This window comes from Gambusia affinis, linkage group LG01 (assembly GCF_019740435.1).
Source record: "Gambusia affinis linkage group LG01, SWU_Gaff_1.0, whole genome shotgun sequence".
In the NCBI taxonomy this organism is placed as follows: domain Eukaryota; kingdom Metazoa; phylum Chordata; class Actinopteri; order Cyprinodontiformes; family Poeciliidae; genus Gambusia; species Gambusia affinis.
This window is the reverse complement of record NC_057868.1, coordinates 34507460-34524712: the sequence shown is the minus strand read 5'-3', so window position 1 is coordinate 34524712 and position 17253 is coordinate 34507460. Positions and strand designations below refer to the sequence as shown.

The window sequence follows — 17253 nt, the reverse complement described above, 5'->3', positions numbered from 1 at the left end:
TTAGCTTCTTTTTTTAATTTTAAATACCTAAAAAAATGTAAATGTTTCCTTCCGAAATAAGTTTGTTTGCGCTAAAGAAAGCAGAAGCTCAAATGTGAAAGTTGAGCAATACCACATCCAGCCAGCAGATGGCGGTATTGTACAGAAGAACTAGATGCGAATCTGGAGCAGCAAATCTGCAAACTTCCTGCAAAATCAAGATTTCCCAACCAAAAATGTCCAAGTACACCTCGCTGCAGCAAACAGAAAGGGGCGGGGACGGACCACTGTCAGTCTCATATCTTATATGGAAATGGGACTATTTCATTCCGGAAATGAAGGGGGCGCTAGTGACACTTTCTTGTACCAACCGTGTTATAATAATCATAATAATAACGTATTTTATTTGACAACGCCTTTCAAAACACCCAAGAACACTTTCAACATTAAACATACAAATTAAACAGTAAAGAAATGGCTGCAAAACGTGATATGTCACGTGGTATGTCCCTTTTTTTATTTTTAAATCTTTATTAAATTTTTATTGTTTTCGGATGTTAAAATTGTATTAGTAGCAAATAATCTAAAATAAGCAACAATAAGGAATCATCATGGATATGGATTTATCTTTCCTTACACCCTATCTATCTCAAACAAAAGTCATAAATCAAATCAATGTTTTGGAGACAAATGTACAATACCATCCATGTACATTATCCATCCATTAATTACTATACACACGCTTATCCCTAGGGGTCACGACCTGGGCTGTACCCAGCCTGTGTGGTCACCAGTGCCCAGGCACGCAAAGACCCTGATATTTCCATTTCTGATTCTGTTTTTATGTCTCCATTTTCTAGTGAGGGTGATGCAGAAACCAAAAGTAACAGTATTCAAAGTTGCTGGACTCCAGCCCCACCAGATTTGGTGGAGCTGGAGGAGCCTGGTCCACTTTTGGAGAAAGCTTCCATCCCCCTAACTAGACATTTGTCATCTGCTCAAGCTGATGAAACATTACAAAGATGTTTCAAGAACGTGGTAAGTGCTGAACAAGCCAATAAAAAGAAACTTGGTGTATTAAAGAGTCGATGGTCTTCATCATTTGTAGGAAGCTCAGACTTGTTTAAAGTTAAGCTAGCTGAGACATAAATACAAATAAATAACATGCTTACAAAATAACAGATTCCGGTAGAAGAAACACTTAGAAACACAATTAAAAAATTATTAAACTAATACTTATAGTCAGCAATGCTAATAAGGTGTGTCTTAGAAGAAGAAGGTAAAGTACTTTCAGTGCACCGCAGCCTCAGCAGGAAGAAGATAGTTTAGAATGACGTCATTGCTTTATTTTGAAACAATTCACCGGAATTTCTACTTTAACTTCAGAGTTGAACTTCCCGTAGAAGAAGGACATTGAAGGGGTGGAGCTGAAGCCGAGAGGAAGAAAGGGACGTTAACGTGACGTCCGCGTCTCAGGTCAAGTTGTAGTATCGTTGACGAAAGTAAACTGGATATTAGGCTGGTTTTTGGTATGTTATCCTTGTTATTTTCTTCAGTCAAGCTTTTATGTTGCAGAGTTTCTCCTCAGGATGCTTTTCTATTTGTAAACGTACAAGTTTTCAGCTCTTGTCAGTGCGCGTTCATGTACAGTAACAACTCCCGGTTACGGTAGTAACAGGTTGACAAAGATTAATCGTTACTTTTGCCTTTAGTCAGAGTGGCGATTTATGTTCATATTAAAACCATTCAGATTTAGAACCCCTGTACTTGCAATGCTCTTGTTGTACAGCTTTGACTTGCAAATACTGACATGCGGAAGTTTTAGCTAACATGTTCTACTGTTGAGCATCACTTTATTCAAATGTATTTAAATAAGCCCACGAGAAGAAACACTGCGTTATGTTTCTTTTGTATTACAATTTGTATCAATTGTATTATTTAACTTCACTCTTTGGTTTGAAAGTGTCCATTTTTTTATTTTTTATTTTTTATGAATAAGATATATGAATAAAATTAGCATTAGAAATTGTCAACTTAACCACTTTGCTATTTTATCTTTGAGAATATGCCTATTATACTTTACTAAACATGCAAAATATTTTCCCAATGATTTCTTCATTTCCATGAAGTCTTATCTTTACTTTCCCTTAAATCTGATTATATGCAATCTGACTGTTGTGCTTTTTCCTCATGCAGTGTGTGACATGTTATAGCACGGTTCCCAGAGACCAGCGATCGCTGTCCCTACGCCAGCTGTAACTGGACATAAGGAGGCATATCAGGCCCGGTAATGGCTGCCATGCACAAGAAACCTGGTACTGCTTCAGAAAGCTCCACCAAGTCCAAAAGGATGGACCTAAAGAGCAATGAGAAGAAGGGCTGTGAGTGATTTGTTTTTCTGTTTTCTAAAGGTGGAATGCAAAACTGAAACTCCTAACTCATTCTTTTTAAAATATTAAACTCTATGTGCCTCTTACCTACTGTATTATTTAGCATGTTCTCTTACGATTGGGCTGTAAATTTCAAAATGTTCACTTGATAAAGAGTCCCAGCTTTGTGAGGCTCGAGCAACACAAGATAATACAGTTTCAGCCAGAACACAATGCTAAATGTCAACTGTGATGCACCTTCTCTCATTACTGGTATGGGTTAGTGTGTTTGTAAAGGTATGCACTGATGCATTCACTCAAAAGGTCTGTAAATATTAGAACAACTCCTGTTTTTAAAAGTGTTTGTCATCAGACCATTTGTTTTAGAATGACATTCAAACTTGTCTATTTTTTTTATTTTTATTTTTTTTACTAAGAATGCTTGTAAGCTCTAATCATCAACATGAAGGTTTCCAAGCACCTGAGTTTCTGTTCTGAGAATCTTCAGTCAAGTCTGGTCTTGCCAGCTCCCTGTTTGGATAGATGTATCTTTTAGAGCAGAAAAGAAAATCTTTTTTTTTTTACATTGTCCACTCCCAATTCAAGGCTGCAAGGGTTGGAACAGTGAACCCGGCGTCTATACTCCAGAACACAGGGAACATTTATTCATGAAGTGCAACCTAAAACAGGTGGCATTTTAAACATTACCCAGTTCACACATGTGCAGAGGTGACATTGGATCATTACCTAACACCCCCACCTCTTGCTGCTAGTGTACTCTCTGTGTTTCCGTAGTTGTTTATAAAATACGTCTGTTTGACCTCTAAACCTTTGAATCCTTGGCCTTGAAGGAACTCCAAGAGGCCATAAAATATTTTTCACAAATTCAAAAGCATAAATGCTGTTATTTGTCTCTGAACTGCAGCCTGGGCGTATTACATGACCAATTCTCCACTTCTGATCGTGTTGGTTGGGTTGCCTGCAAGGGGGAAAACGTACATTTCCAAGAAGTTGACACGCTACCTCAACTGGATCGGAGTTCCAACAAAGGGTCAGTACTCACAAAACATGCAGGATCTTCATTCAGGGAAGAACATTTTGATCATGAAAAAAGTTGTTGAGGTACTGTCATACATTGCTTATTTGTTAACGTTGCAGTACTTTTAAAACGTATGATTCATAAAAATGTTGGGCTTCAGGCTAAGGAGTTTCAGAGAGTGATGCCCCCTGTAGCACTGCTCTGTTTGAAGTTGTAATTTTGTTTTCACCTTTAAGGAATGCAGCAGAACCTGCTGTTCAGGCTGTTTAAACGAAGGTCACTGCCTAGACAGCGCACAGATTTTAATCCTGATCTCTGCCTTTCGGTCTCTTTTTTTTTTTTTTACCACTCTGTTTTCCTTGCAGTCTTTAATCTCGGGGCTTATAGAAGAGAAGCAGTGCAGTCATACAAGTCCTATGACTTCTTCAGACATGACAATGAAGAGGCAATGAAAATTAGAACGTGAGTGAGAAAGATCTTCTTTACAGTGGGTTACAAAAGTATTCACACATTTTGGAAACCCCATAACGGATTTTCTTGGGGTTTTATTTGAAAGACCAACACAAAGTAGTACAAAATTGTGAAGGAAGTAGAATAAAACATGGTATTAAAATGTGTATTATTTTCTTTCAACTTCACAATTATCACTTTACTGTCATTTAAAACTGATCTGTGTGTATTTCAGTCATAAAACACAAACCTAAATTAAGGAGTAAGCTAGTATTTTAGTGTCATGGGTGCATATCATATCATAATATGTAGATTATTTGGTTCAACTTCTTAGACTGCATCAACAACAAAAGTAAAATGTATTTTAAGGATAAGAATTTCAGGTGCTGCTCATCCTCTGTAAGTTTTTAGTTCTTTTAAGTCAAAACACGGAACAGTTGGAGAGTTAATGTTACTCTCCAACTGTGGCTGTGTGACCCACTCAAAACAAAATGTGAAGTTTCATTTAAGACTTTTTCATGGTTTTGCAAGGTGATTTATTTTTGCCTCCACAGACAGTGTGCTTTGGTGGCACTGCAGGACGTTAAAACCTATCTGAGCGAGGAAGGAGGCCAGATTGCTGTAAGGATACTAGAACTAAACACAAAGATTTATTTTTTTCTTTTATTTATTTTTCTAAGATGTTTTCTGTGTTTGGTCAGGTTTTTGATGCCACCAACACTACCAGGGAGAGGAGGAAACTCATCCTTAATTTTGCACAAGAAAATTCACTCAAGGTCAGAAAAACATTAATAAATAAGAAATAAATACTTTTGGACTCAGTCTGAATATGAGGTCCACTGGGTTTCAGTGGCTCTAGCCATTCACTTGGGGTTTATTAATCTTACTCTTCCTGTAGTAGGGATTTTTCTAGTGATCAGTTGTTCTGTGATATTTTGAATTATTTTTGGTTCTGCTTGTTTTGTGTTAGGTCTTTTTTGTGGAATCAGTATGTGATGATCCAGAGGTCATAGCTGAAAACATTATGGTAAATATCGCTTTGTTTATTTGTTGTGTATTCAATTAAACACCCATTCTTTAAATGTTAAAACCTCACTCTGAATCACCTTTTTAAATCTCTGTCCCTCAAAGGAAGTGAAGGTCTCCAGCCCAGATTACCCTGAAAGGGACAGAGAACTTGTCATGGACGATTTTCTAAAGAGAATAGAGTGTTATAAAGTCACCTATGAACCGTTAGACCCGGACGAACATGACATGTAAGGTGCCTTAGTTGATATGTAGGTTTTTATTTCTGTCACTATTGTAATTAAACTAAATCTATTTTATTTTCGAGCCGAATGTTTTAGGGTGAAAAGCTGTTTTGTTTTTGTTGCCATTTTTTAAAAAACTTGTGTGTCCTTCCAACTTTGTCCAGCAGGTGGAAACAGTGTCTTTTATAAGTCAGTAAATCTAAACTAAGATTAAAAATGTATCAATTTCTGTACTGCAGCTTACATCCTATGTACATGTGACAAGGTTACAAAATGAAAGTTTCCAAAGACTTGTAAACAACACAGAAAGGGCGACCTTCTTTTCAACCTTGATGGTCTTCTTGTCTTTGTTTATGTAAATATTTCCGATTGACTGCTACTTTTTTTTTTTTTAACTGTGACTCACAGGAACCTGTCCTTCATTAAGGTCATTAACGTTGGCCGTCGCTTCTTGGTGAACAAGGTGCAGGATTCCATCCAAAGTAAGATAGTGTACTACCTGATGAACATCCATGTGCACACCCACTCCATCTACCTTTGTCGGCACGGAGAGAGCCTCCACAATTTGGAGGGACGCCTGGGAGGCGACTCTGGCCTGTCGGAGAGAGGAAAGAAGGTGCTCATTTACTTAATTATAGATGACGTTTTAATTATCGCCTCTGTAAATATTTAAATACAAAAGATACACGAGAGTTTTTTGCAGATGTGATACGTTTAACCGATGAGTCCCTTGTCATATTGTGTTCAAAGTGATAAGGTGAACTTGGGTGTTTTTCACCATAAATCTTGTCTCGGTTAACTAAAATCCTAGAAATAGGGCAAAGTCTGAAATTCCAATTAAGATGTTTTGCCGGTCTGCAGATGTATTAAAAATACAAGTAGGCCTATGGAAAAAGATTTATGATTACATATTCCAGCCAGACATAGTGTGGAAAGCACACAGCTGCTGGCAAGAGCCACAAACAGACCTGACAAGTTTCACTGTTTTTACTGTACTTGATATTAATCCAGCAGGATCCCCCCAACAATCAGCTATATCAGTTTTATTCTCTTAAATTTCATTCAATGTGGTCTTTAAAAAGTCTTATACCTTCAGATATCGTGTAACATGTTCAGTTGCCAGCCTGAGTGTTCTTGTATGCTGTCTTTCACAGTTTGCTGTGGAGCTGAAAGCGTTTGTGAAAGAGCACAATCTGTCTGACCTGAAGGTCTGGACCAGCCAGCTGAAGTGTACCATTCAGACAGCGGAAGAGCTGGGTGTCCCCTACGAGCAGTGGAAGATACTTAACGAAATCGATGCTGTATGTCCTCATGAACCAGCTGGAGGGTCACATTCATGCAGAAAGTCCTGACTGCCTGACTGATTGACGCTGGTTATGTTTCAGGGAGTGTGTGAGGAAATGACCTATGCGATGATTGAGGAAAAGTACCCAGAGGAGCTTGCTATGAGAGACCAGGACAAATATCATTACCGCTACCCTAGTGGAGAGGTAACAACCTTTTATTTCTCCCTGAAGGAGGTTTAAATGGTAATATATTAATAGTCTTGAACAAAATATGTGCTGCTCCTAACAGTCCTACCAAGACCTGGTGCAGCGTCTGGAGCCGGTTATCATGGAGCTGGACCGACAGGGCAACATTCTGGTCATCTGCCATCAGGCTGTCATGCGCTGTTTGCTCGCTTATTTCTTGGACAAGGGCGCAGGTTACTAGCATAAATCACTTACTCTGCCTTACATTGCAAATTCACACTACTGTGGGCTCACAGAGTTGTCTAATTGTGCAAATGTAAATATTTTCACTGAGGTCATCTTGATTAACAAGGTTTATTTACGTAAAAATGTAGGTTTGAACATAAATGTTTTTGTTTAGGTGTTTTGTGAAAGTATCCATACCCATTGGAGTTATATTGTCACATTACATCCATCCATCCATCCATTTTCTTACACCCTTCTTCCCTAATGGGGTCGGGAGGGTTGCTGGTGCCTATCTCCAGCTGCGTCCCGGGCGAGAGGCGGGGTACACCCTGGACAGGTCGCCAGTCTGTCGCAGGGCGTCACATTACAACCACAAACATTAATATGTTTTATTGGGATTTTATATGACAAGCCAATACAAAGTAGTTTATGATTCTGAGGTAGAATAAATGGACAATCATGACTGATTTTCAGATTTTTTTTCTAGATAAAAACAACAATTTTGCACTGTTGAACCACCTTCCTCATGCAGCTGCAGGTATTTTGATTTATGTCTCTACCAGCTCCGCACATTTATACTAAAATGTTTCTTAGGAAAACACAATAAGTCCGGCTGGTTGGAGAACCTCTTTGACGTTTTCAAGTATTGGCAGACTCCTAAATTTGATTTAGTCATGGACTTTGATTCGGCCATTTTTGCTCGTAACATGCTTTGATCTAAAACATTTCAATGTGAGTGTTGTGTTATGAAGCAGTTTCAAGTCTTTTACAGTCCCTGAATTTAGCTGCACCCATATTCCCATCAACTTGGCTGAGGGAAATTTCCCTCCCAACCCACGATGACGTGCTGCTTTGTGCTACCATCCAGCAAAATACTTTGAAGTTTGTGGGTGTATTGTGACACTTAAGTAAAAGTTTTCCAGGTTGTATGAATAGTTTTGCAAAGCACTACAAGTGTAGTAGCAGTCAAATATTGTTACAACTTTCATAAATGTGTAGCAGTTTTTATTTATTTACCTTTTTCATCTGCCAGACGTTTGGTGGTGGGAGTACCAGACCTTAAAGATGGGAGGTGTAGTTTCAGAGAAGTCTATAACCTTGGTAAAAAACAGATGCACCCACTTTTAGCACAGGAATAGTTTTATTAGAGATAGTTATATTTTTACTGAAGTCCTGCTTCACCAGATTGTTGCAGAGCAGTAACGCTAGGTGTGTTTTTGGCATTTTGACCTTAACCCATTACTGGATCCTGCATGTGTTTCTTCTTAGGATGAAACTTTGTCTTGATCATCATCAGTTTTCTTTCACAGTTTGCAATAATACTGATGTAAAACTGTGGTTGAAGGCAGGAGCAATACTTCCCCATATTTTTTGCAAAGCTTCCCCAAAAGCTTGAATGAGCTTTGCGACACAATTCTTTCAAGACTTTGGTTGTCTCTGTTGCATGTGCAGCCTTTTGTCCCACACTCTGCTTTCTGCAAAAGTTTTGTATTAATAGGCTTGGAAACGGCACATTGCACACTGCAAAAACACAAATTCTTGCCAAGTATTTTAGGTCTAGATTCGAGTACAAATATCTGAGTACACTTGAAATAAGACAAAAGTAACTTAAAAATATAGGAACTTGCGTTAAATTAATAATTCTTTAATATTGATGAAAAAGTACTTCTTCCACTTGCAGATTATTTCACTTATAATAATACAGAAAAACTCTCTTGGAATTGAAATAATCTGCCAGTGGAAGTAACACTTTTAAAATCAATATTAATTAACTTTTCACTTTAAAGAAGCTCCTGTATCGTGGTGAAAATTTATTTGTAAGTTAGTTTTGTCTTATTTCAAGTGGACTAAGAAATTTGCATGAGAAACTAGATTAAAAATACTTCATCTTTCATATTTTACTGCAGCGTTCTTAACCAGGGATCATTTTTAGTTCAGCCTCCCACAAAAACATTTTAAAAATCTTTTTATTTTTATCTCATTTAAGGAAATGACTGAAAAATGACCTTTGGCAGAACTATAATTAATCATGTGCAGACATTTTCTCAGTTTTTGGAAGTGGTCCATGAAGCAGCATCTGCTTAAGGCTTGGCTACAGTTAGATGAGTTCACAAGCCAAAGTGTGGGTCCCACTCTGACTTGTATTTTGTCTGAATGTTCTCCCACCAGTGGGCATGTGGCTCTTCAGAGTTGGCCACAAAGGCGTGTAGTGGATAGCTCATAGAGCAGAGCATGGGTGTGTCTTCCTAAGGAAGTTACAAAAGACACAAACATTTATAAGACGGCAAACCAAATAAGACTGAATAAAAACAGAACCTGACCTCACCAGTTATTTTGTGCTTTTACTGGCTTCAGATGATCTACCCTACATGAAGTGTCCCCTGCACACTGTCCTGAAACTCACCCCAGTGGCTTATGGTAAGTCATTAATCTGCTAGTAGGAAAGTCAAACAGCATCTTTCTTTCTTTTTTTTCTTGTTTTGATATATTTCTGATCCTTCTGCCTCTGCTAGGATGCAAAGTGGAAATGTTTGATCTGAAAGTGGAAGCTGTTAACACTCACAGGGACAAACCATTGGTAAGTTGTTGTTTTTTTTTTACAAAAAAGTTCGGCCATCACCATCAGCCTTGCTTAAAATAAAGTACCGTACGTGTTCCTAAGGTGTGACCTGCCAGGACAGGAGAGACTTGCTTGGAGCCGATCTCTTCTTAGGAACTCCAACCAAAATTACACCTTACAATATTTACCTGCTTAAAAAAAGCCAGATGTTCACCCAGCCACACTAAATAACACTGTTCTCGGGTAAAATATTAACTCAGATTCACAGAAATGCAAGCTACAGAAAGAAACTCCATCATTAATATGAATTACACAGTGTGGAATATGATTGAAGGATTTTCCAGGGCTTGGTAAACATGAAAAAAAATATATAAAAAATAGTTTTTGCAGACTTGATTTCAGTCTATCTGTCCATCTACCCATCTGTCAGTCTGTACTACTAACCTATTTTTTTTTAACATTTATTTAGAAAATTTTAGGTATAACAGTCCAACTTGTGCAGTTATCAAGGAGAGACAGATTCATTGCAGTAACACACAAACATCAGATAACATACAGCATCACTCCTGAGTCTCAGATTTGATCTGTATTCGTTTCAGCACTATGCCAAACTTTGCTTTCACCCTGGTTTTCTCAAACTGTGGAAGTGCTGCATGTAAAAGACCGTTTATTTGCCATGACGTCAGGTCAAAGTGCGACGCTACAGCTAGCTTACCAAAGGACTGTGTTAAAAGTAATAATGGAAAACTGGCTTAAAACCGGGTCTCTCAATAAAAAAAAAGAAAATCTGCAGATACCGGTGGAAAGAAAACAACTCCAGGAATATTATATGATCAGCTGCTGAGAGTGTTGATGTGTCATTTACTAGCGACTGAATTCCTTTGAATGGCTCTGTTTTTGCAGCGGTAGGACTCCTCTCAGGTAGTAAGAACTGTTCTTTGTCTTTTATGACTTTGCTTGCTTATGATGCTCTGCTTACACGTCTGTGGCTGCTGTTATTTTTATTTAATTAAAAGTGATTACATTAAATAAATAAAATACTATCAATAAATACAATTTATAGAAATTGGTAGATTATGTTTAATCTACCAATTTTTTTCCTGCTGGAGCAACTCAACTCTATTTTTCTTTAATTGTGCTTCTAAATCACAAATGGCCCTAAATGTTATTAAAGTACATAATACTTGGTAGCAAAGAACAACTATTTTTTTATTTCCATTTGACATCATTGGAAAGTTTAGACACTTTCAGAATCTGTAAATAACTCAAAATGCCCAAGTAGAGCTGTGTTGTGGTCAGACACATTTAGCAAACAGCACTTCTCTTCTCATTAGGATGAACAAAGGAAATGTGATTTAAGAGACTAATATTTTAATTTCAAGTTGCATCATATATTAAGATGTCTTATCGCAGGGGCGATTTCAGGTTCGGAGGTCCATGAGTGTTTGTTGAATGGGTTAAGTGATCCCCAGTATGAAAAAGTTTGAGAAGCACTGCTTTAAACAAATGACATTGTCCTCAACTTTTCCAAAGTGATTGTTTTCTATGGTGGAAGTGGTATTCTGACGTTGTTTAATGAATTTGTTTTGCAGAAATCTGTTTATGCTGTATGTAGAAAACTGATTGTTTATGCATCGGCACTAGAAATGTTGATGAGCAATGTTCTTCTGATGGGGTAGGCAATCCCATATAGTCATTCCTTTGACACACTCATCCATCCATCCATCCATCCATCCATCCATCCATCCATTTTCTTTACACCCTTCTTCCCTAATGGGGTCAGGAGGGTTGCTGGTTCCTCTCCAGCTACGTTCCGGGCGAGAGGCGGGGTTCACCCTGGACAGGTCGCCAGTCTGTCGCAGGGCAACACAGAGACATACAATTGGTTTTGGACTGTGGGAGGAAACCGGAGAACCCGGAGAGAACCCACCATGCACAGGGAGAACATGCAAACTCCATGCAGAAAGACCCCAGGCCGGGAATCGAACCCAGGACCTTCTTGCTGCAAGGCAACAGCTCTACCGACTGCGCCACTGTGCAGCCCCACACTCATCCAATTGCTCTAAAGCAGGGGTGTCAAACTCCAGTCCTCGAGGGCAGCAGTCCTGCAACTTTTAGATGTGCCTCTGCTGCACCACACCTGAATAGAATAATTAGGTCATTAAGGCTCTGGAGATCTTATCTACACCAGGAGGAGGTAATTAAGCCATTTCATTCCAGTGTTTTGTAGCTGTGGCACATCTAAAAACTCCAGGAAAGCAGCCCTCAAGGACTGGAGTTTGAGTCCCGTTCTAATAAGTGACATGCAAACGTGGTTGTCCTCGTTTCTGGAGTTTCTTCTAAATGTTTGTTAATTGCCAGGCGTTCAGACAGTGTGTGTTGAGGCAGCAACACGTTTCTTGAGAAACATCCTGGTATTGTAGCGAGGAATATGCTGCCTATTGAAACCAACATGGCAATGGGTTTTGTATTTCTGTCTGTTTTGGTAACGGATTACTCACTGGTGCTGATTTGTTTCAGAGTACAAGTATTTTCAGACCTGCAAAGTTACTAAAACAAGTGGCTAATTTACCCAAACATGTTTTTTGTGCTCGTCTTTGAACAGATCAAAGTGAGAACGCCGCCACCTTTATCCCGCAGGAACAGCTTTGATCCGCTGTCCACCGAATACCAGATTAAACGGCCCCGTTTGTACAGTATGGGCAACTTTTCACCTTTACCCGTACTCCCTCCTCCAGCTTTTTCCAGTACACGGATATCCAAGGGCATCGAATCGCTGCAAAGAGAGGTCAGTGTCCAGTAAAAATGTAACTGCTTTTAGTCGGTGTGCAAAAATATTCTGTAATTTATAATACCAGTTAATTCCCACATCTGGTACAAAAGCACTCAACCCCTTGGATGTTTTACCCTTTTTTTGACCAAAAAGCACTTTCATGTGAAGCTGAAAACTGATATCTACAAAATAATGACAATTAACCCGTTTAATCCCCAATTTTATCAGTAGAAGGCTCTCTGGAGTTCATATGTACAAAAATATTTTAATTATATTTGTTTATTAAAGTATATTTTACTGACTTCCTCTCGTGCAAGTTTGAGACAGGCAGGAAGTAAAGGGGTCTGGTCATGTGACCTTTCACATTAGATACATGAAATTGATATTGCTTACACTAGACAGAGTATTATTTTATTTTAAAACTTCAATTAGCAGCCAAAAGTCAAAATAATTTCTGTAGATCTTTCAGAAGTGTCTGGTAATTAAACGGGTTAAGTGAAAATATTTCACACAAAATAAGTGATTTTCCTAAATATTTACCCCCTGACCTAATTCAACAGAGATCCAGCCATTTGGTGCTCGTAGTCTCACAACAAGTAGAGCAGAGATCACCTGAGTGGAGTGACATTGTTTTAAGTGATCATAGTATAAAAACAGCTGTGTCTGGAAGGTCCATTCACTGATTAATCAATATTCCTGGATACTTGCATATAATTACTGTCCTTTACCAGTCGTAGGTTTATGGGAGAGTGGAAATGAACAAACCACTGTTTTTATTTTTTTAAACTTTATTTTTGTTATTTTTTTGCAGTTTTAGAGACACACATACATACATTGAACAGTTAGACCCCCCCTAACAAAAACTTACAGAGCAACTAGTTTGACAGGAGCAGTTGAGTGATGATCAACAAGGAAAAAAAATAAACAAAAGTAAGAAAATAGGTAATTACGTAAATTATACAGTTGGTGTCGAGCTATGATGAGTGTTCCATTTCTTCCAGTATTTATTGTACTTATAAGAGGCAAGTCTTAATGAAAAAGTCAGTCTCTCCATTGTGTGAATTTCCTCAGTTATGTCCTTCCAGTCCAAACATTACGGTGGTTTCACATCCAGCCTCCGGCGAGTTATAATTCTTTGCGCCTGGTGATAATATTAGTAGAAGATATCTATCAGACTTCTTCAGTTCCTGAGGTGAATTACCCAGGAAAACCAAAGTAAAATCACAGCATAAACTTAAGTCCATTTTAATCCATCCATCCTCTGTTCATCCTTGTCCCTAATGGGGTCAGGAGGGTTGCTGGTTCCAATCTCCAGCTGTGTTCCGGGCGAGAGGCGGGGTTCACCCTGGACAGGTCACCAGTCTGTCGCAGGGCAACACAGAGACACACAACCATTCACACACACACTCACACCTATGGAGAATTCAGAGAGACCAATTGACCTAACAGTCATGTTTTTGGACTGTGGGAGGAAGTCGGAGAACCCGGAGAGAACCCACCATGCACAGGGAGAACATGCAAACTCCATGCAGAAAGACCCCGGGCCGGGAATCGAACCCAGGACCTTCTTGCTGCAAGGCAACAGCTCTACCAACTGCGCCACTGTGCAGCCCGGTCCATTTTAGTATTGATTTATTTTCCCACTTGTGACCAATAGGGTGCGCTCTTAATACATTCCCAAAAGACATGAAAATGTCCTGCAGATGCATTCCCACAGTTCCTCCAACATTTTGCACGCAAACCACTGTTGAAGAAAACTCATATCAAACTCTGTGGTCAAGTGGAAGAAATTAGATAATAATGGAGCATTTCGGCTGTCAGTCGAGAGGCTATCTTTGGCAGATACCAAACACTGTACATCACCACAAACAAGCCACCACAAAGGGGTGAATATTTATGCAGTGATGTTATGTTACTTTGTAGAAATCAGTTTTCACTTTTACATAAAAGTTTCTTGTCAAATTTTTTTGGATCAAGATGGATTTGTAAAGTAATTTAGAAAAGGCTGAATCATCCTAGGGGGTGATTACTTTTTGTAAGCACTCTATTTAAATCTACAAATCAATTAAACAATTTAAGAGTTGCTCAAAACTACAACAAGTAAACTAAATTAGCTACTGTTTAAATGTTAAGCCAATCATGCTTATATTATTGCTGCAAACAGACATTTGGCCATGGGAGTTAGCCCAAACAGTCTTTAAAATGTTTATACTTTGAGCAGGCCTTGTGGTTTCCTGTGGGTGTTACTTTAGGAGTTAACTGCAGGCCTGTCAGTTCCTGTGTATTCGAAGTGAGAACATAATTCATCAGTGGGAGCAGAACTCCTGCAGGGATTTTATTTTGCCACCGATTTTGTTCTTAACATTTGTGGACAGAGTTTTTCCGGAGCAGCAAACTGTTTATGCAGTTTGAGTCTTTAAATGAGCCTTTTGCAAATGATGGACCATCATGCAGAAACCTCCTGCAGCCACTGAAGGCTTGTAAAACCAACTATGAGAAGTAATAAAAAAAAATTGCCTTCAGTACTGTTGGTAACACAGAGCAGAAGGTCACATTGGATTGGAGTAGCACCGGAAAGTTTTGTGTGAAAGATAAATGTGACCCTGAACATATTGGGTTGTTAATAAAAGTATTTAACTATTTGCAAGCTGGAGTTGGGGATACGTAAAGAAGATCAGCTCAGTGGGAGAAGGTTGGAGTAACTACTGGTCCGTCCTCCTCATGAAAAATGGGGCATCTGGGACGAGTTGGGACCTCCTGAGTTTGAGGTGTTGCAACATGTCTCACTGGATGGTTAATAGGCTTCAGGAAAAATGTGCATCAAAAGACCAATAATGGAACCTTTAAAGGTCCACTTATAGGACCCAGAATCCCAGATAGCCCTTTATAGTTTTGTAAAAAAAAAAAAAGATTAATAAAAATTGGCATTTTGTCATGTAAACAGCAAACATTTGGAATATTGATGAGACCAAAATTGAGATAACTGGCCTTAATACAAAGTGTTACACATGGCCAAAAACAACACAAATCACATAGAGCAAACCGTCTATAGAATAACAGACAGTGGAAGTGCCAGCTTTATGCTATCGGGATGGTTTTCCTCAGGCCAGAGAGGGAATCTGGTCTGAGTTGATGGGTGGAGCTGAATACTTTACGAAGACGAAGGTCGACGTCCAGCCAGAGCAGTAGTGGCTTAGATCAAATAATATTTATGTGGTAGAATGGTCCACAATTAAATCCAATCTAGAATCTGTTGCAATTACTGAAAAATGATGTTCAAATCTGTCTTAAAGTCCTTTTGAAAAAGTGCTAATAGGGAAAACATTTGGTGTGACACAGGGTGGTTACTTGGTGCGGGGGTGAAAACACATGGAGACCACACCTTTCATGTTTTTACTGTATTTGACTTTCTCTTTAAATTTGTCCACGGCTTTCTTTTTTTCTGTTTTTTCTTTTTTTTTTGTGGCCTTGCTCATAAAATTGCCACTAAAGTTTGTTGTTGCAAAGTGACATAATGGGATGTACATTAAACAGCAAGGCTCAGTCTGTTGCTTAAAGTATCTGAGCGCAGCTTCTGAAGTGAAAAATGTAACATGCAGGCTATTTTAGGATGAATGTGACGAGTGTTTCCAATGTTATTGCCTCTGCTGTTGCCCACAAAGTGACCTTTGTTAGCATAGCTTCCCTTCTGAAGCCCAGAAAGCTGCAACCAACCTGTCTTACTCTGGCTCGAAGCCTCACAGTTCAATATTAACTCCTACTCAGCGCCAGTCAAAACAAATACCTCATTTCTGTTTGTCTCTGCTATTTCTGTTAATGCACTCCACTCTTCCTTTTCCAGAACTCTCTGGATTGTTTCAGCACTCCAGACACAGGAGAAAAAAGCACATAGAGGTATTTTCCTCTAATCTGCACAATCAACTTCAGTCGCCTTCGCCTCGGTGTTTTCACTCCTTCCTTTAACCGTCCAAGGCTGTCTCCTCTGTGGGAATGTTTTCCCAGCTCTGCCGATCATCAGTAAAATTCCAGCTGTCATATTAAGAAAATGCATCTCTTCTGTGTATCATTATGTTTATGTTGAGGTTGTCCATCTTAGCATGGTTTTGCACGTACATGTATGAACTCACTGCTTCTGAATGATAGCCATTATATCTGCACTGTGTTCGTACCAAATATGCAAATGAACGATTTGTAGTAAAAAGACCTAAACCTGCGACATAATTTGTAAGTCTGTCAGTATAAAAGGCAAGAAGAGGGCGTCTCTTGAAGACGTCCTTGATTTGTCCTCTGATAATTTTTCTATTTCCTTTTTAAACATTCCAATGCAAGGTGTCCTTCCTTGTTGTAATTTGACAGTGATGTAACTACCCTGTTTTAAACTGTGATTAAAGCTTGTGGAATTGCTTTTTAGGTTCATCTCACAGACAAATGCTATAAAGAAATAATGAAACATTCTGTCTAGCCCTTTAAATGTGCAGGAGTGCACTTTTCTCTTTAGTCTGAGAATAATTCAGCCTTTTCTCTTTTCTGATGTCTTGTGGTGTCTGAATGTATCCCTCATTTCTACTGTTATACTAGCGGTATAATTCACGATACCAAATTCACCCAAAGAGGTTTTGTTGGAGTTTTATTTATGTTGCTGACTTTTTATTTTGGAATTAAATTGAGCCAGTGCCTTTATTTATTTCAGTGAGGCTCTGTTAAGACCTGTACTCAACAATACTCAGAGCAGTATGATCTGCAAAGTAATATTTGCATTGAATGAATACAATATGGATGCATTTGTATGTCTTAAAGAGAACTTTAAAGTCTGCACATTTCTGTTAAATAAAGGGAAATTGCACACTGTTTGAATTAAAAATGGAATGTTTCTGTTCTGTGTGAGCTCATTGGGTGTAGCCTGAACTCCACAAGCAGACATGCATCACCAGGCTCAGACCAGCGTGGGACTTTTTTATGTGGCATCTTTTTATGGCATCTGATGACGAATCTCACCACCTTCAGCAAGAAAACGCATCAAATGCTGTGGTGACGTCAGAAGAGTCACGATTTCAGTTTTTTGTTTAAAAGCAAACAAGAGTTGCATCGCATATACAACTTTAAATACTGTAACTTATAACCATCACTTACCCAATC

General features: G+C 38.7%; 1 protein-coding gene across 4 annotated transcripts; it reads left to right on the top strand.

The window, feature by feature from the left end:
- The first annotated feature begins 1381 nt into the window (after window positions 1-1381).
- Window positions 1382-16994, top strand: LOC122838554 (6-phosphofructo-2-kinase/fructose-2,6-bisphosphatase 2-like). Of its 4 annotated transcripts, none has more exons than XM_044129295.1 (16): window positions 1382-1455; window positions 2176-2360; window positions 3274-3399; window positions 3753-3849; window positions 4392-4458; window positions 4539-4613; window positions 4808-4864; window positions 4969-5093; window positions 5496-5703; window positions 6242-6388; window positions 6473-6577; window positions 6663-6792; window positions 9140-9202; window positions 9298-9362; window positions 11950-12132; window positions 15959-16994. In XM_044129295.1, the coding sequence occupies exons 2-16, from the start codon at window positions 2270-2272 to the stop codon at window positions 16007-16009; spliced, it is 1590 nt and encodes a 529-aa protein (XP_043985230.1). In that variant the 5' UTR covers window positions 1382-1455; window positions 2176-2269; the 3' UTR covers window positions 16010-16994. The 4 variants fall into 4 exon arrangements, with proteins under 4 accessions (XP_043985230.1, XP_043985220.1, XP_043985212.1 ...); XM_044129285.1 differs by having other exon boundaries at window positions 1387-1508; window positions 2193-2360; XM_044129277.1 differs by having other exon boundaries at window positions 1387-1508.
- The last annotated feature ends 259 nt before the right edge of the window (window positions 16995-17253 follow it).